Below are 24,866 nucleotides of genomic sequence, written 5' to 3'. Positions count from 1 at the left end.
TTTAATGACTATATGGAAGTTTTGCCTTGCATCTGATTATAATACGCACAGTATAACTCTGTTAAAAAGAAGTCATGAGTACAATATAAGAATAAGTAACTGAAGAAACTAAGCAAAATGACAATGCTTCACTATCAGCAGTTACTGATACTCAAACCCTAGACCTCAATTAAACTGATTGAAAGATTTGTTTTTTATCTAAGAAAATCAAGCACAATCCCTCCTGTTTAAGGTTAAGTGTTGTGCCATCATGAGTTATATGAAAATAACATAAGCTGTTTCATGCCAATTACTGGTTATAGATCCAATGCATAAGGCCCTATGAGTAAATAATCATATTAATTTTTAACAGTATCATAACTTCAAATGTATATCCCTTGTGAATAAGTCTGTTTAAAGGTTTGGTTATCTTATAAGGTGAATGGCGGCATTTGTTTGCTTTGTATAGAATATAATTATAAAAAATGGAATGCGAAATACCCAAATGGTTAACATGTCTGCACATTGATTTATATTTATGAATGGTGTCCTTGTAATGATGATGAAATATAAAAGTTTTGACAAGGTTTTTGATATCAAAAACCCTGATTTAATATCTTTTTAGTTATGAAGAGACTTCTTTCATATAATTCAAATATGTTGTTACAAACACCAACCAACAAACAAACAAGTTGAGACATATAAACACCAACTCCTAAGTGCCTGTCCCAAGTCAGGAGCCTGTAAATCAGTGGTTGTTGTTTGATGCTGTGTTACATATTTGTTGTTCATTCAAGGTTTTTTTTGGTAAATTGATTAGGCCATTAGTTTTCTGGTTTGAATTGTTTTACATTTGTGATTTTTTTTGGGTCTTTTATAGCTGACTATGCAGTATGGACTTTGCTCATTGTTGAAGGCTGTACAATGACCTATAGCTGTTAATTTTTGTGTCATTTGGTCTCTTGTAAAGAGTTTTCATTGGCAATCATACCACATCTTTTTTTAGCTCACCTGGCGTGAAGGGCCAAGTGAGCTTTTCTCATCACTTTGTGTCCGGCATCCAGCGTTGTCCGTTGTCGTCGTTGTTACTTTTTACAAAAATCTTCTCCTCTGAAACTACTAGGCCAAATTAAACCAATCTTGGCCACAATCATCATTGTGGTATTTAGTTTAAGAAATGTGTCCGGTGACCCGGCCAACCAACCAAGATAGCCGCCATGGCTACAAATAGAACATAGGGGTAAATGTAGATTTTGGCTTATATCTCTGAAACCAAAGCATTTAGAGCAAATCTGACATTGGTAAAATTATTTATCAGGTCAAGATCTATCAGCTCTGAAATTTTCAGATGAATCGGAAAACCCATTGTTGGGTTGCTGCCCCTAAATTGGTAATTTTAAGGAAATTGCTGTTTTTGGTAATTATCTTGAATATTATTATAGATAGAGGTAAATTGTGAACAGCAATAATGTTCAGCAAAGTAAGATCTACAAATAAGTCAACATGATCAAAATGGTCAATTGACTTAAGGAGTTATTGCCCTTTATAGTCAATTTTAAACAATTTTTTTCGTAAATTTTTGTAATCTTTTACAAAAATCTTCTCTGAAACTACTAAGGCAAATTTAACCAAACTTGTCTACAATCATCATTAGGGTATGTAGTTTAAGAAATGTGTCCGGTGACCCAGCCAGCCAACCAAGATGGCGGTTCTGGCTAAAAATAGAACATAGGGGTAAAACATAGATTTTGGCTTATAACTCTGAAACAAAAGCATTTAGAGCAAATCTGACATGGTAAACTTGTTTATCAAGTCAAAATCTATCAGCTCGGAAATTTTCAGATGAATCGGACAACCTGTTGTTGGGTTGCTATCCCTTAATTGGTAATTTTAAGGAAATTTTGACGTTTTTGGTTATCATCTTGAATTTCATTATAGATAGAGATAAACTGTAAACAGCTTTAATGTTCAGCAAAGTAAGATCTACAAATAAGTCAAATGACCAAAATAGTCAGTTTACCCCTTCAGAAGTTATTGCCCTTTATAGTCAATTTTACCAATTTTTCTTAAATTTTTGTAATCTTTTACAAAAATCTTCTCCTGAAACTATTAAGACAAAATATAACCAAACTTGTCCATAATCATTATAAGAGTATCTGATTTAAAAATTGTGTCCGATGACCCTGTTCGTGAACCAAGATGGCAGACATGGCTAAAAATAGTACATAGGGTATTAATTTGTTTTTATCATCCAATTTGGAACAGTTTTGTCAAAATAAAAAAATATCGCTGATGAATTATTCACTTGTGAGTGAAAATTCGACCTTATTAAATCAGGCAGTATTAGGAAGTCATCTCGACAGCTAATTAGGGTGTGTAGAGACAAAATATACATGAAATTCTGATATACATTGTGGAGTACATGCTTTCCTAACTGTTTATTTCAGACATATTGTAATTTTAATATACGTTTAAGTATAAATGCTGCGGAGTTGAACATGTTTGTGAGATCTCAACCCTCCCCCTATACCTCTAGCCAATGCAGAAAAGTAAACGCATAACAATACGCACATTAAAATTCAGTTCAAGAGAAGTCCGAGTCTGATGTTAGAAGATGTAACCATAGAAAATAAACAAAATGACAATATACATAAATAACATCAGACTACTAGCAGTTAACTGACATGCCAGCTCCGGACTTCAATCAAACTGATGAAAAATTATGTCTTCATCATATGAATATCAGACACAATCCTCCCCGTGAGGGGTTTAGTATCATACCATCATAACATATATGAGAAGAACATAACCCGTGTCATGCCAACAACTGGTTTATTAATAATAAATGTATTTAGTTCCGATGCAAAGACCCTATAAGTGAATCAATATTAACGCCAAAATATGCAATCTTTAATGACCTGGCAACAGTATCGTAACTATATCCCTTCTTAATAAGTCTATTTAAAGGTTTTGTAAGCTTCTGAGGTGAATACTGACATTTTTGGGGTTTATAAAGAATATTTCCATAAAATATTGGATGTGAAATACCTGAACGTATAAGAAGTCTGCATGTTGAGCTATATTTACGAATGATACCGATGATAAAATTTAGTAAATGTTTTGACTAGTTTGTGATATCGAAAACCCTGGTGTAATAATTTTTCAGTAATACATAAATTTCTCTCGTTAAAATCTAAAACATTGTTACATACACGAGCGAATCGTACAAGTTGAGATATATAAACACCGTAAGATGGTGACAAGGAACGTCACCATCTAAAAATGGATAATTAACGATAGAAAATGAGAAATCATCTCTTTTATCATAAATTTTAGTATTAAGCTTTCCGTTAATGATATATATATATATCAAGATTGAGGAAAGGACAGTGGTCATTGTTAGTATTAGCTTTATTTAAAGTAAGTTCAACAGGATAAATTTCTTTAGTATACATACTGAAGTCGTCATTATTGAGAGCTAAAATATCATCCAAATATCTAAAAGTATTATTAAATTTATTGAATGTCTTTTTCAGTATTGGATTCTGAATTCACTATGATAAAAATACAAAATTAGCAATATAGTTAAGTTGGCTCTTTTACACATAAAGAACTCATTGTTTTGTCCCATTTTTATACGGGACAACACTTATGAATGCCAATTGTTTTACTGAAATATTTGTTAATACTAATGTTACTTCATCTTGTTCGTATATATATTTTTGTTTAAATTCTTTCATCATATCTGAATTGATAAAAAGAGAAACGCAAAATTCGGACATTTTCCCATTGCGAGTGATTAATACGGCAGGTCTTCCAGTTGATGCCCAGTGTGCCAATGTAATAGGAAAAGTTGCAAATAAATTTGGAGTGGGATACGGATGTACGGAGATTGGATTTATCTGTTGTTTTTGGTTGATAAAACTGAAGATTATGACCAGTTTGCTTGTGGATACCCGGTTTGTGGCATAGAAATCAAAGTCGTCAATGATAAAGGCGATATTGTTCCGTTAGGAATAACAGGGGAAATATATGTACGTCAAAGAGACCGTTTCCTCGGTTATTTGAATGCTAGGGAGAAAAACGACTTTTGCTGTGGACAGACTGGTTGGTACAAATCAGATGATATCGGATTTATAAAGCAGGATCATACTCTTGTTGTTACTGGCCGGAAATCAGACATCATGATACTTCAGGAGGCGAATTGGTGTCACCTTCCTATTTTGAAGGCATACTGAAAAAACACCAATGTGTAGCTAATGCATATATCTATCCTGTACGCGACACCCAAATGTTTCAGCAAGCATGTGCCGCGATACTGGTTAGAAAAGACAAAGTCGTAAGAGGAGATGAATTGAAGGACTTTTTAATAAAACAAAGAGGGACAAACTCGGACAGTTTTTTGGCTTATCGGTTTATTCCTGAAATATACTTGATTTTCGATACATTTACTCATAGCGGGAAATTAGATAGAAAACGATTAGGAGAAGAAATTCAGCGAAGAATTTCTGCTTTTTGATAACGATGTTTAGTATACAGTATATATATTTATCATATACAGCGCTAACTATTTTTAATCTAATCGGGTTCGTTGTATAGAAATAAATCTATGAACAGAGACATATTCCTGGATTTTTTGTGTCAGGATACACGTGTTACTTGTGTGGGCCTCCGGTGAAGATAGTTACAATAAATATCATAATGGAAGTTTTTAATTTGTATTAATTTATTTTCTGCTGTAGTAGTATGTATTACAATAAATACAGTGGTTCATTAAATGTATGACATGAAATAAAATGCATAAATATATAAAAAGTAACAGTAGTAGTAGGAGCAAAAGACGGTAATGACATGATTTATAACTTATTTTTCCTACAAACAAAATAAACTAGTTATGCCCAAAGGCTCCTTGTTGAAGGCCGTACTTTTACCTATAATTGTTCAATTTTAATACATTGTGACTTGAATTGAAAGTTGTCTCATTAGCATTCATACTGCACCTTCTTATGTATATAGTGATGAATGATAAATAAAGATCTTACTAAAAACGTTCAGACAAATGTGACCATTCTATTTGTGTCTCTTAATAATATATCTCCTATGTGTCTACGTATACATGCATAATTTACTAAATTTTATCATCGGTATAAGGACATCATTCGTAAATATAGCTCAACATGCAGTCTTCTTATACGTTCAGGTATTTCACATCCAATCTTTTATGAAAATATTCATTATAAAGCACAAAAATGTCAGTATTTACATCAGAAGCTAACAAAACCTTTCAATAGACTTATTAAGAAGGGATATAGTTACGATACTGTTGTCAGGTTATTAAAGATTGCATATTTTGGCGTAAATATTGATTCACTTGTGGGGTCTTTGCATCTGAACTAAACACATTTATTTAAAAACCAGTTGTTGGTATGACACGGGTTATGTTCTTCTCATATATGTTATGCTGGTATGATACTAAACCCCTTACGGAAAGGATTGTGCCTGTTATTAATATGATGAAGACATAATCTTTCAATCAGTTTAATTGAAGTCTAGAGCTGGCACGTCAGTTATGTATTATTGTCATTTTGTTCTTTTGTTACATCTTCGGACATCAGACTCGGACTTCTTTTGAACTGAATTTTAATATGCGTATTGTTATGCGTTTACTTTTCTACATTGGCTAGAGGTATAAGGGGAGGGTTGAGATCTCATAAACATGTTTAAGTCTTGTATTATTTCAAATTTTAGTTTCTTGTGTATAATTTGGAGTTTAGTATGGCGTTCATTATCACTGAACTAGTATAAATATTTGTTATCGGGCCAGCTGAAGAACGCCTCCGGGTGCACGAATTTCTCTCTTCATTGAAGACCTGTTGGTGTCTGTTCTATGGCTGGGTTGTTATCTCTTTGACACATTCCCCATTTCAATTCTGAATTTTATCACTGGTTCTCAAACATTCCTAATGTGGGTACAGAAAAGCACGTCGGATGCAACAAATTTATAAATTGTAATTTTCATTTAAGAGAAATCATGTTTTTATGATATACTTTTATCACATAAGCTATTTCGTTACCAATACACTCCAGATCAGATAATTAAAGTTCAATTTGATCTTTAAACAGATGAAGAATTTAAAGAGGGGTTTCTATGGACAAACTTGTATAGTTACGTAAGTCTCCAGGCATGATACCATAGTATTTATTTTGCAGAAAACATATACATGTTTGTAATTTTTGCAATCAAATGAAAAATTATATTTATAATTCATCATCTTAACAAGGAATGACAGCACGAATAACTGTTTATTTGGTGAAACTCAAATTATTAATTATTATTTTTATTGCATATATATTGTGTGTGGTTTGTATAGAATAATTACAAAAACATCGAAACAAGGTAATAAAACCAAGAACAAACAATCAGAAAAAAAATATTCTTGTAATCAATCAACTAATGAAATAGAATATATGTAACCTCTAACAATTTGTACCAAAAGATATAAAGACAATACTGATTCAGAAGTCAAATGATTATGTAAAGACGCATGAGTTTTATAAACGATGGTTTTTATTTATTTTAACATTTTGCTATTGGATTACACATCTATGTAACATGAATATTTATTTCCAGTTCAAGATTCTGTAGTTAGTTTTAAGTATCCTTCTTGAACCAAATACTGCTTATTCCCGAAACAACCTTTATGAAAATGCTTTCAAAAAAGTAATCATATTAAATGTTTGTCGCCAGGTTATATTACTTTGTCTTTATGATATAATTCATAAGATTTTTACGCGTCAATCAAAAATCTATCCATTATACCCTCACACTAAGCATTGTCCTTTTCTCATACAGCAATTAACAAGGAAACCAGTTCGGTTGAAGTTTCATTCATCAGTTTATTTTGTTTAAAGCTATACTTCATTTCCCGAATCATAAATGTTAATTGATATTTAGTGTCTATTTAGTGATATTTTCAACAACTTCTATGTTTTCTGCTACAGTGGTGACTTGGATTCAAATTTCCATGGTCTGTAAGTATAACACTAAATCGATGGTAATATGAACTTAATGACGAATACTCAGCCAACCTCGCACTAAATTCACAAGCCTGTTCCATGACCTACAAAAAAGGAAACTGTTGAAGAGGACTAAACGATATTTTAAAAAATAAAGATATGTAAGTCGTTTTTTTTTAGGAACATTACAAAAATTGTCCGTTTATGTAACACGTGGATACAAATATCTTTGTGGTGTTTTTTTGACTTGTTGTTGGTCTTATTTAGTTTAATATCTACACGAATATACATCAAATGTTTGTTTTGGAAATAACGATCATTTCCAAACTATACGAATACATCAACGTGGATACATATAGAAATATTGCAAATTAACGGTATGTCATTTTATTTGTTAATGTTGCAACTATTTGTTTTTATTTGCTATTAAAAAGAAAAAAATCAATGCTGCATCTATAAGTAACATACTTGAAATTTGCCATGTCCGCTGCATCTCAGGAATACCGCCGTATGATCTGTCCACCTGTTATGGTATGTACCATGTTCAAATGTTGCTATAGCAGTCCCCGCTGACACATGTCCTGTACCATGCTGACAGTATGCGGCCACCTTTTAATAAGTCAGATTAAATTGGTATTGTTATACAATGTTATATGCTGGTAGAGGAAATACTATTCGTTAACATCTATTAGGTTCAAGTATGAAGAAAGAAATGCGTGTAAAATTGAATTGTTTTGATGCTATATTCCTTTGATTACAGGACAACAAAGTGTATATATAAAAAAATGTGATCGGAAAGACAATACCATGATTATGACAAAGCTTTTAAAAAATATGAAAGCTTCAGAAAACAATGAATTTAATGAGGAGCATCACTGACCACACAAACTGAACACGAGTTGAATAGTTTCTTCAATATAATATTAATGATAAATACTTTTCTGTTTCAAAAATAAATATTTGATCGCTAGCATCTATAATACTTAACACCCCAAGGTTGACTGAGGTATAGAAATATGGTCACTTGGTCTTCTCCCGACCGGCAGTAAAACGCTTGCCGAAGTGGGGCGTCCGTTTGGCTGTGCGGGATGTATCAAGTTCGCAGTCACGTCCGATCAGAAGTGGGACGTTAAATCCGATGCCTCGTGTAAAGAGAGTGCCACGCTCTTTGCACGTTAAGAAACCTTGCAACAACTCTTTGAGGGGTCCGTAGGTGGCCTGTTGCAAGGCAAAATTTCTGTCTCTATCCAATATACCCTCATTTTCCAGTGGCAGTCAAAATTTCCCAGACCATCATTCTCTATTATAACAACCTACCTATTGTATTTATTGTTAACTTGTTCTCGTCCTGAATATGCATGAAATATTTGCCAATGGACGTTGAGCAACCAACAATCAATCAATATATACTACTTAAATAACGAGGTCCAATTTTTCAGCCGTCATCGGGTAAAAACGACAAATCAAAGAATTCAATTTTATATATAGCCAATATAGGACAATGGTGTTGATTAAAAATTACTCCAGACCCCTTTGTTTTCCACATTATTAATAATGCCAAAAATTAACAAGTTCCGGTTCGAATCCGATACCAATATCAATAGCATATTCACCTAGCTGTTATACCTCTTACATTATCTGTACGTTCCGCATCTGACATGCGCACCACCAAACGGTGTATTTCGGATTTTGCTATATACACGGGTTATAATAACAGGGTTGACACTTCTAAATTCAATCATTGTCAAATTGTTCCTTAATGTAGTTTTGTCGTAAAGTTTTGTTTTCAAACGACCCTCATTGTCAATTTCTAGATGTAATTCAAGATATGAGACAGACTGTATTTGTAGTATTATTTATCTCTAGTTCGATGGGATAGATTCGTTCCACAATGACATAGACACCAAATTTTGAATTATTTAGTGAAAGAACATCATCTTTATAGCGGAAAATAGAGTAAACGTATATCGCTAACTTCTAATCTTTCTTCCTAAGAAGTTCATGTATGAAGTCAGCCTCATAATAATAAAGAAACAAGTCGACAAGAAGAGGGGCATAATTTGTTCCCATAAGAATGGCAACAGTCTGTTGAAAAACACGTTCTCTGAACGTAACAAATATGTTGTCAATCAAGAAATCAAGCATCTTGATAATGTCAGTTTCAGAGAATTTTTTGTTTGAATCAGAGTGATCCTTTACACAGTAGGATTTATCCTTCCCTTAGACAAGATACTTGTATCTACGTTGGCCATTCTTTTTTATGAAAGAAAGAAATACAAACTTTTTCAATTAGTCCTTTAGTTTGGAATGTGGAATACTTGTGTAAAGTGTTGAAAAGTCAAATGTTTTAATACTGTTACAAGATGAAAGACAGTTAGATTGTATGTACTCTAAAAGATCTTTGGAATTTTTAAGTATCCACATCTGATTCACGCCACCTCTATAATAAGTAGTTTCACCATAACTTTGCAGCCCATCTTTGTTTGCTGATAAAATAGATGTTAATAAATGAAAAAGAGATTTCGTGGAGCACTTTGAAGACCCAGCAATATACCGTTATTTGTAAGGACACTTATGTAGTTTAGGTATCCAATACATTCATGACAGATTCAGTTCTTCATCTTTGGATGAAATTCCAAAGGAACATAGAACAGACCTATGATTATCCAGGACTTCCTCTTTGGTAAGTGTCGTGAGGGTATATGTTGAGTTTTTAAGTGAATTGTCAATACCTAATTCGTTTATCAAGCAGTAAATGTAATGAGTTTTACACACAAAAACGATGTTGTTTGGGGCTTTATCTGCAGGGACAACAACATATTTGTCATGGAGGTAGGATAAGTGGTCTGGACAATTGAGCCTTTAAAGATTGACGTAGCATGGGCATTGATAGACCCTTTCAGTTTCTTAATTCTGATTTGTATCAACGACCTCACTGCCTTAATCCATTCTGAAAGAGTGTCTACGTCTTCCTTCTCGCGCTTAGCCCATTGCTTGGCATAATCCTCCATTGAATCCATCAAAATTTTGAAGTTGTATTTCCAATTGATGGATTTTGGCTTACGATATTTCGGATATTTCTTAGGGAAGTGTTATCAACAATGTTGAGATCACCGGTAATAACGTGGCCAGCCAGATTATACGTGAATTTGGGAACGAACACAAGTGCAATCAGGAGGTTTAGACTTGAAGTCGTCAATATTGAGATCCTGCAAAAAAGAAGATAGATTTCTCCATTGAATATGAAGCTATTGCATTTGAAAGCCAAAAGTAGACACTGGACGAAAGAGTTGGTTAGAGGGTGTAAAAACTACCTGTTATATTTAATGCTAATCAAAACTCAATATTTACGTTATTTCCAGGAGACCACAATCCTGTATACGGAGCTCCACATGCGCATTTTACTAGTGCAACACACTGGCCTCCACAGGAAGAAGCAGAACAGTCGTATTTAGAGACTTCATCAAATCTGTGATGCACATCTCCATGCCATGCGGTGTACGTTTTTTTGTGGCAGACAACTGGTACTTTCGCGTCAGTTTCTATTGTTAAAAGAACTGCAAAAAATGTAGAACGTAGTGATTGAATATTTTGTTTATTAACCAGGATTTTTTTTCTATTTCATCATTAACAAATCACACTACAGAATTAATTGTTGTGTGCTCGTATCGTTCGAAAGGAATAAACAACCAATAGACAATGCCTGGCAAAAATGAAGTAACTAGCAAATCATTAAGTGAATAAAGCTCGTCCGGCGAAAATTAATAACACGCTATATGTCGATTTAGATAAGTACAATCCATTTTTCGCTGATCTTGTATACCTTATTGTTTATTTGCTAACTAAAGACTGCCTCCGGATGCAGAATTTTCTCGCTGTGTTGAAGACCCATTGGTTGACGTAAGCTTGGACTGTTATCTGCTCTTTGATCGGGTTGTTCTCTAAACACATTTCCCGTTTACATTCTCATCTCAATGTGTACATATTGTGTAAATCGTATACTTACCAACGCTACAGAATATGAATGCCAAATGCTGCATATTGGATGTAAATAAACTAGTTAAAGAAAAAAGAAAACAAAAAAGATTAATATACTGTGAAAGTATTTTGATTCGTAAGTATCAATTTTCGTGGATAGAGCAAAGTTACATGATCTAGGGTTATTAGATTCGTGGATTGTAGTTAACTACAAAAAACAAATCGGATAAAGATTCGTCTATGCTTACAAATTGTTTCGATTGAAGTAAATTGCAAAATAAACATTTGAATTGTTGCACACGCGTTATCAGAAGTGATGATATAATTAACTAGAGATCGAGTGATCAACATATTAAAGACCATCAAAGGTGTTGATTATGAAAATTAAAAGATGAAAAGTCGTAAAGTGTAGCTTTGTAAAATATTAAATGGATATAATCATACCTGCATTTGTAGTTCATAGTGCATTTCCCGATATTCGATGTATTATTTAGATTATATGGCATGCCTGTATCCATGTACTAAAACCTACATAGGGATCTTTCCATGTATTATATTTCGTTGGACACTTAAATTCGTGGATAAAGTCATTAACAAAAACCACGAAATTGGTTCACCATGAATAAAATTAATTTCACAGTAACATATTTTTCATTCTTAATTAAAAGGATAAACTATTTGAGAACATGCTTCTGTTGAAAAATATAGCTATATATCCTTTTAGACAAAGATACATACAAACGATATGTTTACATTATATTATGAAAGGTAACAATTTGAGTATGTTCTAAAAGACAAAAAGAAATGTTTTCAGTCAAGGGAAAGGTCAACATGGTAAAATATGAATAAAAACCAAACGTTCAACTTTTTGGAAAACATAAAAATGAATCCCGGCATTTTTTTATTCAAAACGTTTTACCAAATGTTGTGTATGTAGTGATAATTAAAATTCAAACATAGCGAATTTTTCTCGAAAGCTTGTTAAGACAAAAAAAAACTAAATATATTATATGTTTAACATTAACAAAAAAGTCTTAATTTTTAACCTGATGATGAAAATCTACTTAATATATATTAGTTTTTCAGAAATAATGTATATCATTCCTACCTCAATTATTTTCAAAATGATTTCAGATTAGACTGCAATATTCTATGATGTATCATATATGTATTTATAAGCTTTTCTTATCTCCCACAAGGAAGTTGGACAAAATGATTTAAGGATACGTGATGTTAATTGGGCTTTTCTTATCTTCTACAAGGAAATGGACAATCAATTCATACCTGTAACAATATCTGCTCTAGTTCTAGTTGGAAGTTTAACTATACCAAATTCGGGAAGAACTCAATGCCATTGTTAGAGTAACAAAAATACAGCGAGTTCTGAATTTGCACCGATTGTGCATAAAAAGCGAGGAAAACCTTTAAAAAATTTATGACACTAAACAATCTGTCTTTTTATCATTTATCTTTTTGCATGTCTTTCAACATTGCTAAATATTCTTAAATGTACAAAACAAAATCTCAATTATTCAAAAAGATGAAGTTTCAAGTTTACGTAAAGTTAAATTCAGAAGTCAACAAATTAGAATACTGGTAAGTCACAGATATCCATAACTTACCACCCTCCCCCAAAAAATTAAATAATAGGATTTTTAAACAAGTTTCACAACTATGGGATTATTAACTGAACTCATCCCCTTTGAGATGTCACTCTCATTTGACCATGGTTAATATTTCGCGTTATACATTATGGAACAGACACTTTTATACAGCTTCAAAATAATATTTTTTTAACCAAAAATACTTTTGATTTACATAATATTAAATTATTCTCAAAAGTAGGTGTCAAAGATAAATAGTAAATGATGTATACAATGTATTCTTTTTAAAAATATAGACTATTAAATTGAGTATGAAGAAGAAAATGCATACACGAATTTTATTCTTTTAAATAGATGTTATTGCCATTTGATAACAGTCAGTGATTTAGGATTACTTCAATATATTTCCCCTTATATTGCCAATTAGCAGTATTTTAAAAGTAATGTAAAAGAAGAATAAGCAAAATAAATTAATTTTAGTTACTTGACATTTTTTACGTTTCATAAAGTTTAAAGGAATATGAAAAGGCAAGTTTTGTGAAAGTGAGGAATACGTATTAGGTTATCTCCCCCTGGAAACAACAGCTTGATATGCCATGTATATTTTACTGGATATGACACGTTTTAATGCAAACTTATGTCTGATTCTTATAAATATAGGATATTTTAAAAAGAAATACATGAAACAGATTGGTTTGAAAATCTTAATAGTTAACGACGCCTACCTTTCAAATTAATAACAATATACGGAAAAACTAATACTTTAATATATCACTTTTGGGAGTTTTTATGTTTAAACTTAGATCTCATCTAAAGGATCGTTAATCGGTTTTTGTTACAAATGTTTTGAAACTGAATATGAATGGTTTACAGGGCTATTTTCATTTTCAAAATCTTGGCTAATATTCAATGCTCAAGGATGGAAAATATCTCTACATCGATGCAAATTATTTTTGAAATTTCAATTTTAGGAAAGTACACACATCTTTACAATTTCTTTTTTATAAACAATTTCTTTATAATAATTTTGATATTGATGGATAGAAGACTTTTAATAAGAAGTATAATCATCTACTCTTTCAAGTGTTCTGTTTTAGAACTCAAATTGAATTGTAATGTTAATGTAACCTATAAGAAAGACTGACTGAATACCTTTGAGCAGCAGGTAAGTCAAACATAGATAAACCACTTTATGTTAGAACATTTGAAATACTAATAAAGCAATTTGAATTAAGATATTAAGAAAAAGGGAAATCTCGCTTCTAATCCACGACATCTATTTGACAGCCCAAGAATGTTTTATTCTTTTTGTTCTGAATTTATTAGCAGATGAAACAGTGATGAACTCTCAGTTGATTGAGCTATTGGTTGATCAATACATTAGATAAGTACTGTAGCCACCTTTCACTAATAACATAGTTGTATTAATCAACATAGTAATTTTAAGTTCGTCAATATAATATATAGGGAGGTAATGAAATAACGTCTGCCTCTCGCCCATAAGCCAATAACTAGATACTTATCGACACATTTATCTTTTTAGCTCAGCTGGCCCGAAGGGCCAAGTGAGCTTTTCTCATCACCTGGCGTCCGTCGTCCGTCGTCCCTCGTCTGTCGTCGTTAACTTTTACAAAAAATCTTCTTCTCTGAGACTACTTAGCCAAATTTAACATTTAGAGCAGGTCTGACATGGAGTAAAATTGTTTATTAGGTCAAGATCTATCTGCCCTGCAATTTCCAGACATGTTAGACAACCCGTTGTTGGGTTCCTGCCCCCGAATTAGTAATTTTAAGGAAATTTTGCAGTTTTTGGTTATTATCTTGAATATTATTATAGAAAGAGATAAACTGTAAACAGCAATAATGTTCAGCAAAGTAAGATCTACAAATAAGTCAACATGATCAAAATTGTCAGTTGACCCCTGAAGGAGAAATTTTTAACCGTTTTTCTAAAATTCTAGTTATCTTTACAAAAATCTTCTTCTCTAAAACTACAAGGCCAATTTTAACCAAACTTGGCCACACTCATCATTGGGGTGTCTTGTTTAAAAACTGTGTCCAATGACCCTGCCAACCAATAAAGATGGCCGCCATGGCTAAAAATAGAACGTAGGGGTAAAATGTAGATTTTGGCTTATATCTCTGAACCGAAGCATTTAGAGCAAATCTGACAGGGTTAAATTGTTATCAGGTGAAGATCTATTGAACAACCTGTTGTTGGTTTGCGGGCCCCGAATTAGCAATTTTAAGGAAATTTTGCAGTTTTTGGTTATTATCCTGAATATTATTATAGATAGAGATAAACTGTAAACAGCAATAATGTTCAGCAAAGTAAGATCTACAAATAAGTCAACATAACCAAAATTGTCAAATGACCCCTTAAGGAGTTATTACCCTTTATAGTCAATTTTTAACTATTTTTCTAAAATTTTAGTAATCCTGTAACTGGCAACAATTATCATTGGGGTATCTTGTTTGAAAAATGTGGCCGATGACCCTGCCAACCGACCATGATGGCCGCCATGGCTAAAAATAGTACATAGGGGTAAAATGTAGATTTTGGCTTATATCTCTGAAACAAAAGCAATAAGAGCAAATCTGGTGGGAGTTAAATTGTTTATCAAGTCAAGATCTATCTGCCCTGAAATTTTCAGACAAACCGGACAACCTGTTGTTGGGTTGCTGCCCCCGAATTGGAACTAAGGAAATTCTGCCGTTTTTGGTTATTATCTTGTATTTTATTATAAATAAATAAATAAATAAATAAATAATCTTTATTTCAAGAGGATGATCCCATCAGTTAAAACTAATCCTCCTCAGAGTCCTCAAATAATAATAAAATTTAATGATCTAATAATTAAATTGATTTATTGCATTAAAATTACATTAAGTTGTTTATTGTGTTTTAAATGTACGTCAGTCCATTATTTACGTTTTGCCATTTAAAGAATTAAAACTATATATTTAAACATACGAAAGACTATGCTTTGAACGCCTCGTGGACTTTGGTCATATAAAAACACGTGCTCCCGCTAAATTTTCATTCCACGAGTATTTATCAACAAGATTGCACAACCCACCCTCCCTCCCTTTAATAAACAAAATTGCTGCTGTTTTTAGTTTATTTTTCAGATTACATGGTGAACAGGTCCAAATGTGTTGAATGTTCCTGTTAGATTGTCATGTATCATCAAAAGTGTCAGACGTTTCAATATTCATCGGAAGATCCAATGAAACCTGAATATTCAAGGAATTTGCAGGAATAATAATAAAAAAAGTGTCTATCGTCATGGCATTCCGTTCAATATGGAAAGTGCGTTGGATGTCATCATCAACGAGGGGGGGGCAAGGGGGGTCCCAATAACAGCAAAACATCAAATTGATTTGGCTCATAACAGATAACAAGGAATTAAAATGGACAAAAACAGATAACAGTAAATGAAATATTAAAACAATATGGTCTTTGACAAATCAGTATTTCTTATTACGGATATAATCCTTTGTAATGCATTCCATTTTCTATGACTATGTTTTTAGTATTAATTTATGTATCTAGAATGTGTTTAAATTACAACTCAATATATTATAATATTTTTTATACGCTCGTTAACGGTAAGTATTATGGTATACTGTTGTCCGTCTGTTCTCAACATGTCGGACATTAACTCAAAAACTTTTTAACCAATTTGCATTAAACTTTGGAAAATTGTTTATATCTATTGACATAAGCTCCTTTTTTTTTTTTTTTTTTTTTTTTTATAAATTTTAGATTTTAAGTTTCTGGGTAATGGGTTTTTATTCAATAAAATCGGTGTTTTCTGATAATATTTCAAAAATGCTTTCACAAAGCAAGGAATTTTGGTGAATTGTTTATATCTTTTAACATGAGGTCACTTTCAATTTTAATAAATTTTAGATTTTACGTTTCCGAGTTAACAGGTTTTATTAATTAAAAAGGGGGGATTTTCCAGTTTTCAGACATTAACACAAAAATATTGTTGTAAACTCCCTTTCGATTTTTATTAATTTTAGATTTTATGTTATTGAGTTCAGGGATTTTATTCATTAGAAAAGGGTGGTATTTTCTAGTTTTCAAAAATAACTCAAAAATCCTTTCAACAGTTCTCATGAAACGTTGGTGTATTGTTTATATATATTGACTGAAGCTCCCTTTGTTGCTAATAAAAAAAAATGACCTAAAAGAGTTTGAATATTCTGACTTTTTCTAAATGACTATCTAATGAGGTGTGTGAATTTTTCTTAATAAGACTATGAGGCAAAGTGGTATATAGGGTAGAAAAATCAAAAGCACCAATTATAAGCATGCAATTTATCAAGTACTTCGAACGAATTTTGACACTCCAAAAGCAATTTATTCTACTTTACCAAAGGCCTTATTTGAACATTTTGTTATCAGGTTTTTGATTGTACATGTACCAAATGTACTAGTTTTTATGGAAATATTCTTTATAAAGCACAAAGGTGTCAGTATTCACCTCAAAAACTAACAAAACCTTTGAATAGACTTATTAAGAAGGGATATAGTTACGATACTGTTGTCAGGTCATTAAAGATTGCATATTTTGGCGTTAATATTGATTCACTTATAGGGTCTTTGCATCGGAACTAAACACATTTATTCAAAAACCAGTTGTTGGCATGACACGGGTTATGTTCTTCTCATATATGTTATGATGGTATGATACTAAACACCTAACGGGAAGGATTGTGCCTGATGTTCATATGATGAAATCATAATCTTTTAGTCAGTTTAATTGAAGTCTGGAGCTGGCATGTCAGTTAACTGCTAGTAGTCTGTTGTTATTTATGTATTATTGTCATTTTGTTTATTTTCTTTGGTTACATCTTCTGACATCAGACTCGGACTTCTCTTGAACTGAATTTTAATGTGCGTATTGTTATGCGTTTACTTTTCTACATTGGCTAGAGGTATAGGGGGAGGGTTGAGATCTCACAAACATGTTTAACCCCGCCGCATTTTTGCGCCTGTCCCAAGTCAGGAGCCTCTGGCCTTTGTTAGTCTTGTATTATTTTAATTTTAGTTTCTTGTGTACAATTTGGAATTAGTATGGCGTTCATTATCACTGAACTAGTATATATTTGTTTAGGGGCCAGTTGAAGGACGCCTCCGGGTGCGGGAATTTCTCGCTACATTGAAGACCTGTTGGTGACCTTCCTGCTGTTGTTTTTTTCTATGGTCAGGTTGTTGTCTCTTGGGCACATTCCCCATTTCCATTCTCAATTTTAGTAAATAGAATACATAGTTTAGTAGGGAAACAATGGCTTGAAACGAAATAAATCTTTGTTTGTAATGAGTTGTGTGCAGCTTCGGACGCAAGTACATGGTTGGAACTTTCATTGTACAATGCATTTGGTTCTGCTTTGAATAGAATCACAGAGCTGAGTCTACGGTACCATATTATATAAAAGGTTAAGTGGTTGTTAGGACCTATAGTCCTTAATTGAGATCCTTGTCAGATATTCCTGGCCACTATGTTTTACTTTTTGTCATATAAAAAATTGTTTTAATTTAATATGTTCGTAGGGAAAACAAGGAACATTATTCTCATACAAAAAATTAAGATAATTCTAAATACACATTCAGAAAAAAAATGGAATTTATCACAAAGGATAATCATAAGATATACTTGAATTGTCCTGGACCTCACTTCTGTGATGGGTATATGTCAATGGAATCCTTCTCTGAATACGGGACAAACATATTAGTAGTGGTAGACCCCAATGTCCAATGATTTTCAATTTATACCGAATATTGACTATAAAAAAAATGCTAACATTCCAATTTTCAATAACAGTTAACAGAAAATACATTATCGCAATAACGGATAACAAAAAAACTAAAAGCCCAATAACAGCTAACAAAGAATAAGACAATAACAGCTAACAGCAAATATATTTTCAAAATAACAGATAACAAAGAATTAAATTGACCCATAACAGCATAACAGTTAAACCCCTTGCCCCCCCCTCATCAACATGATTCAACTGGCAGTGATTTATTCAAATATCGTTCATTAAGCTGTTATGGATCTGCCCAGCAGCTAGAAATTATTATGCATTTACTGTTGGTTTCCCTTCAGTGACCAATTGTCATCAAGTTTTAACTTGTTGGCCAGTTTGTTGATGTTGGTTGTTTGTTGGTTTATATTGTTGAATATTGTCAGGGCCGTAACTACGGTTCGAATTCAGGGGAGGCAGGGGTTTAGGGGCCGCCGATTGAGGAAGGGGGTTTGGGGCACAGCCCCCCCCCCCTCCCGGCCGATTATTTCTTCTCGGTAAAATGGCTAAAAATAACCCGTATTCCTTCGATTTCCTTACTTTTAGTAACATCAGTATTGCTTGAACCTGAAAGCAATTTTTATGCAAAAACAAGCTGTCTGAGCCTGAGATTGCTGTTCGGGGTAAACCAAGGCCTCGTCTTGATGACCTATAATTATTAACATTAAATACATTGTGACCGCCGATTTTTCTCTCTCAGTGAAATGACTTCGATTTCCTTACTTTAAGAAACACATCAGTTTTGCTGGATCCTGGAAGCAATTTTTATGAAAACAATTATTATCTGTATTTAAAGATAATTTTGTTAGAAATCAAACTGGTAAGTTTTAAAAAACATATAAATCAAGATCATATGGAACGCAAGATTTTTTTTTTATCGAGGACCTTGAATTTCAATATCGTTGTAAGCTGAACAGACATGTATATAACTACAACCAGGGACTTTCTATTCTAAGTATATACTTAGTATAGAAAGTCCCTGCTACAAAGAATGGGAGTGTTTAACTACTAAGGCATTGACCATAATGTTCTCGTACGATCGGGTGACGTTAAAAAAAAGGCAGTGGCTATTTGACCGGCACCGGCTAAATAGCAAATTTGCTATTTAGCCGGCACTGAATAAAACTGTTTATTGAATGATTGATGTGATTAATAGAGAATAAAAAGCTTAATAATATTTTCAAATCATTTTATCACAATCATGACAATATCGAGCATTAAAAATACAGCACATTAAATCTGCATCATGTGTGCATATGTAGATAGGGTTCTTTTTCTTCTCTTTATATACATGTACGCTCTTAATAGCTTCCCATACATCTTTTGACAATACTTTTTGATTAAACCAATGTTTTCAATTGAGGCAAAACAAGAGGCAGTTTAAAGTATGCTTCTTCTGTAGGCTTATACTCAAACTAAGAAAAGTTAATCACGAAAATTTGTTTGTCGCTGGAGCAGTGTCAGATCGTTGGGAGATTAACACAGTAAATTTAAGGACATCACATAGATTATTTGATGATACTGGTATATCAGAAACCCAGTCATCATATGTACACCAAAAAGAGTGAGGAAAATTTCTCAAAGCACAAAATACAGGGAGACACAAATTCTGTTACAGCAAATGGCTAAGTTCATCTGAAGCTTCTGGTGGCGCATATTACTGAACAGAGAGTTGGATGTTATTCAGAGCATTACAAATTTTGGAGTCCTGGGAAGAAGTGTATGGTTCTTGAAGTTATAGATTCTGATTCTGTGGAAAGTACAAGTTCAAGTGGCAATGAACATGAACAAACACACATACATGTTAATGAGGATATTGAAGACATCAATGATGATATAAATGTAACAGACAACACTGAGTGGCGGATCCAGAAATTTTCATAAGTGGGGGCCCACTGACTGACCTAAGAGGGGGCCCGCTCCAGTCATGCTTCAATAAGTCCCTATAAAAGCAACCAATTTTTTTCCCAAAAAGGGGGGGCCCGGGCCCCCTGGCCCCCCTCTAAATCCGCCTCTGGACAATAAAGAAAATGATACTGATAATGTTCATATATTCGAAAATTCATGAAAACAAGTTTTGCAAGTTTCGCAAAAAGAAAAACGAGATACCGCTCAACAAGAATAATACTAACTAAATTCCAGTTGTTGTGGATCGCGTGTTTCACATATATTACTTCAACCAAATATGAAGAAATGTGGAAGGCCAAAAGATTTGACCCAAACTGTCATTTGTTTTTATTTTTGATTGTACTGTAATTTTAATGCTTGATATTGTGATAAAATTATTTTAATTTATTATTAAGCTTTTTTATTCTCTACTAATCACATCAATGAACAGTTTTATTCAGTGCCGGCTAAATAGCAAATTTGCTATTTTGCCGGTGCCGGTCAAATAGCAAATTTGCTATTTAGCCGGTGCCGGTCAAATAGCCACTGCCTAAAAAAAACGATCCAACAGCTGATTCAGCCGATAACGAATTTCCGATATCATAAAAGATTCACAATACGAAGGGAACTTCCTCTGCTTAATTGAGCCCCTAAATGAATGTGAATAGTTAAAAAAATTATGCAAAATTGTCGAAAGCAAAGTTTCATATATATGTGTTCTCGTACGAATATATACTGAATAACAGACAGACGGCCACACGAAAAAATAAATAAAACTATACTGAAACCAAGGATTTGTATCCTTGGTATTATACAAATCCTTGCTGACACGGTTAACTTTCGATCAAAAATCCGGAAGATGATTCAGACAGATATATCACGTATCATGATAACACTGTTAAAACTAAACTTGTGTTGTTTATAATATAAATTCAAGTTATTCTGGTACATATTTCATTTTATTACTTACAAAAAAAAATGGTGTAGAAATTTCAGGGGAGGCAGTTGCCTCTCCTGCCTCATAGGTAGTTACGGCCCTGATTGTTGAATAAATGCCATGACAAATAATCAGCCAAATTTCAAATTTCAATTGTTTGTTTGTTGTTTATATTTTTCTGGCGAAAGAATTAAACAAAACAATTCTGCAGTTGTATATTCATTGCGCACATTGAATATGCAATAATAACATATTTAAAATAAGTACATAGAGTATTATAAAGTTATATTATACACAATATACAATTGTATTTAAATAATAATGAAAAAGCATATTAATTTGCACAATTGATGAACAATTTGTAACATTTTGTTTTAAAAGATACAAGTGTATTACTCATATTTATTTCATTTGGTAAATTATTCCATATTTGAGAACCTGAATATGTAAATGTTTTCTTTAAAAAATTAGTTTTTGGTTTTGGAAGATTTAATAGTTTTTCATCAGCTGAACGTAAGTTATAATTTTGATTATCAGTAAAATGAAAATTTTCTTGTAAATAGTTAGGAACCATACCATTTAATGATTTAAATACAAGTATTGCCTTTTGGTATTGAATGCGTTTTTCCACATTTAACCAGTGTAAACTATTAAACAATAAACTGGATTATGTCATTATGTCAGCTTCTACTATAACCCTAGCAGATTTCTTTAATAACTTATTAAGTTTATTTATTCCAATTTCACAACAGCTTCCCCATATATTGCAACAATAATCAAATAATGGCAGAATATAAGCATTAAAATAGATAATACGTATATGCATAGGTAAATATTTTCTTATCTTTTGTAATAAATTGATTTTGTTTGATATAGTACATGATATTTTATCTATCTGCTGATTCCAATTTAGGTTTTTGTCAATGTATAAACCAAGAAGTTTTTCACATTCTACATTTTCTATTTGTTCATTTGAAATATTGATATCTAAACTGTTTCCATTTGAACAAAGCATTTGTTTTGAACCAATAATTATTGATTTACACTTTTTGGCATTTAATTTCATACAATTTTGCGAACACCAGTTTTAATTACATGAATATCATTTTGAAGGTTAGAAGTTAACTGAAGTAAATTATTACCTTTACAATGTAATGGAGAATCATCTGCATATAAATCTATTAATGAATGTTCTATATTAAGTGGTAAATCATTGATATATAAAATAAATAACAGAGGGCCCAGGATAGAACCTTGTGGTACCCCAGTTTTTATGCATTTAGTATTAGACATGACGTTATTGACCTTAACTTGTTGGCTTCGTTAAAACAAGAATGACTTAAAACATTATAATATTCAATTTTTTTCAATAAAATTATATGATTAACAAGATCAAAAGTTTTCTTTAAATCTAAAAATATAACTCCGTTTATCTCTCCATTATCTATATTTGCTAACCATTCATCTACTGATTTAGTAAGTGCAGTAGTACACAAATGTTTAGGTCTGAAACCTGACTGTGTAGTATTAAGAAGGTCATTACTATTTAAAAATATATACAAACTATTAGCTATATGTCGTTCTATGATTTTTGAGAGACAAGGCAAAACTTATAGATAGAGATCAACTGTAAAAAGAACTAATGTTCAGCAAAGTAAGATTTACAAATTAGTCAGCATGACCAAGATTGTCAATTAACCCCTTTAGGAGTTATTTCCCTTTATAGTCAATTTTCATAAATTTTTGTAAATTTTTGTAAATTTTTGTAAATTTTTACAAAACATTTCCTACTGTAATTACTGGGCCAAGTTCATTATAGATAGAGATAATTGTAGGAACAAGAATGTTCAGTAAAGTAAGATCTACAAACACATCACCACCACCAAAACACAATTAGTCATGAATTTATCTGTGGCCATTGTTTAATATGCACATAGATCAAGGTGAGCGACAAACGCTCTTAAGAGCCTCTAGTTTTATACATTGCCTTTCTGCTTTATTATCGAATGAAGTCCTCGCATGGAGAGTGCCTGAAGAAAATCTTGCGTATATGTATATATATATATATATCGCATTTCTGCGTCCAATGCCAATTTCTGCATTTCTTCCAGTCTATGAAACTATATCTACAGAAGAGACTGTCAAATATATCATAGATAATAGTTATTTTTTATGTAAATTATTCAGGAATGAAATATTAGGTATACCAAGAAGCACTTCAAAGATATTCCTTTGAACAAGTACAAAATAATTAAGGTAATTATAACGGAAAAATTAATCGCATGTCAAGGAGAAAAGGGGAATAGGTTGTAATGTAAAAAATAACAGCTATAACAATGCAGGCTAAATATGAAAAAAATATATATGATTACATTTTTATAGAAGATATCTTCTTTATATATTTGGAGATCGACTTTTCCAACAAATTTTCAGCATTCCTATGGGAACACAATGTGTGCCTCTCCTAGCCGACATCTTATTTTCATATGAGTAGGAGTTCCTTCAGACAATTGTTAAACAAGTACATAAAAAACCAGATCATTCATTTTCATATTCAAATATATTGATGATATTTTTTCTATTGTCAATCCAAACTTTTCTTATTGGGTTCCATTAATATCTTCTCCTGAACTAGCAATTAAAGAAACAAAAGACACGACATTCTCCACATCATATTTAGACTTGTACATCGAATTGTCCATAAGCGATCATCTAAGTACCAGAAACCATGATAAACGAGACGATCTGACTATTAAAATTATCCATTTTCCTCACCGTAGTATCAATACACCAACTACATCTACATATGGGCTATTCATTTACTCAATTATTCGTTACGCAAAAGCTTGCAGCTGCTACTGAGACTTTATAAAATGTCAACAGTGTTTGAGATGAATCATGGCTATGTCAGAGCACGTCTCATTCTTTTTCTAAAAAGTTCATCGAATCAGATGATACCAAGACCATGTTGATTTTTATTCTGTATCAACTTCAAAAATAATACAGATAAGCCAGTTTGTTTTTCTTTGTAGACAAAGTGATTGTTTTTATAGTGTTTATGATTATAACTCAATGTTGACTGCTGTACACGTATTATGGTACATGTTTCCTTATTATATCTGTTCGGTTTCTTAACATATTGTTTTCAATATAATGGACTTGTATGCAATTTTCATACATATGAGGGGTTTAGATAGCCATAAAATAGGTTGAATCCACCATTTTCTACATATGAACATGCCTGTACCAAGTTAGGAATATGACTGTTGTTTTGCCTTCTTTTGGTGTGTTTGCGCTTTTCATAAGGGAATTTCCGTTTTTGTTTTTTTTCAGTAGTTTTGTTATTGATTCTTTTTTCAATTACTTTTGAAATTATTGGAATAAGAATAGATAAGAATCGTAGTTGTACTGATTTTTTTAATTGGCAATTGCATTTATTGCAATGTTGAAACTGACATCTATTTGATCTGGGTGAAGAGATCATCATGCTAAACCTATAAATAAAATTGATCTTATTCTTCTATGATAAATATCCTATAAGGTCTTAGTTTAATTATTTAGAAAAAAAACTGTTTAAAACAACGCTATATTTAAAAAAAAATAGTTAGAGGTTCTAAAGAGTCTTTTTCGCTCACCTACATCTT

The 24,866-nt window shown here is 32.2% G+C and overlaps 1 protein-coding gene across 1 annotated transcript in view; it reads right to left on the bottom strand.

Annotated features, from left to right (window-relative positions):
• Positions 1 to 6,613: 6,613 nt before the first annotated feature.
• The window catches only part of LOC139490312 (uncharacterized), a 37,133-nt gene continuing 18,880 nt past the window's right edge, over positions 6,614 to 24,866 (bottom strand). The window contains exons 2-5 of the mRNA XM_071277143.1: positions 11,003 to 11,052; positions 10,348 to 10,553; positions 7,465 to 7,605; positions 6,614 to 7,100 (exon numbers count right to left, since the gene is read on the bottom strand). Coding sequence (XP_071133244.1) covers positions 6,954 to 7,100; positions 7,465 to 7,605; positions 10,348 to 10,553; positions 11,003 to 11,052 — 544 coding nt within the window. The 3' untranslated portion in view covers positions 6,614 to 6,953. The remainder of the gene's footprint in view (positions 7,101 to 7,464; positions 7,606 to 10,347; positions 10,554 to 11,002; positions 11,053 to 24,866) is intronic.

This window comes from Mytilus edulis, chromosome 9 (genome assembly GCF_963676685.1).
Source record: "Mytilus edulis chromosome 9, xbMytEdul2.2, whole genome shotgun sequence".
Taxonomy (NCBI): domain Eukaryota; kingdom Metazoa; phylum Mollusca; class Bivalvia; order Mytilida; family Mytilidae; genus Mytilus; species Mytilus edulis.
This window is presented reverse-complemented; position numbering and strand designations above follow the sequence as displayed.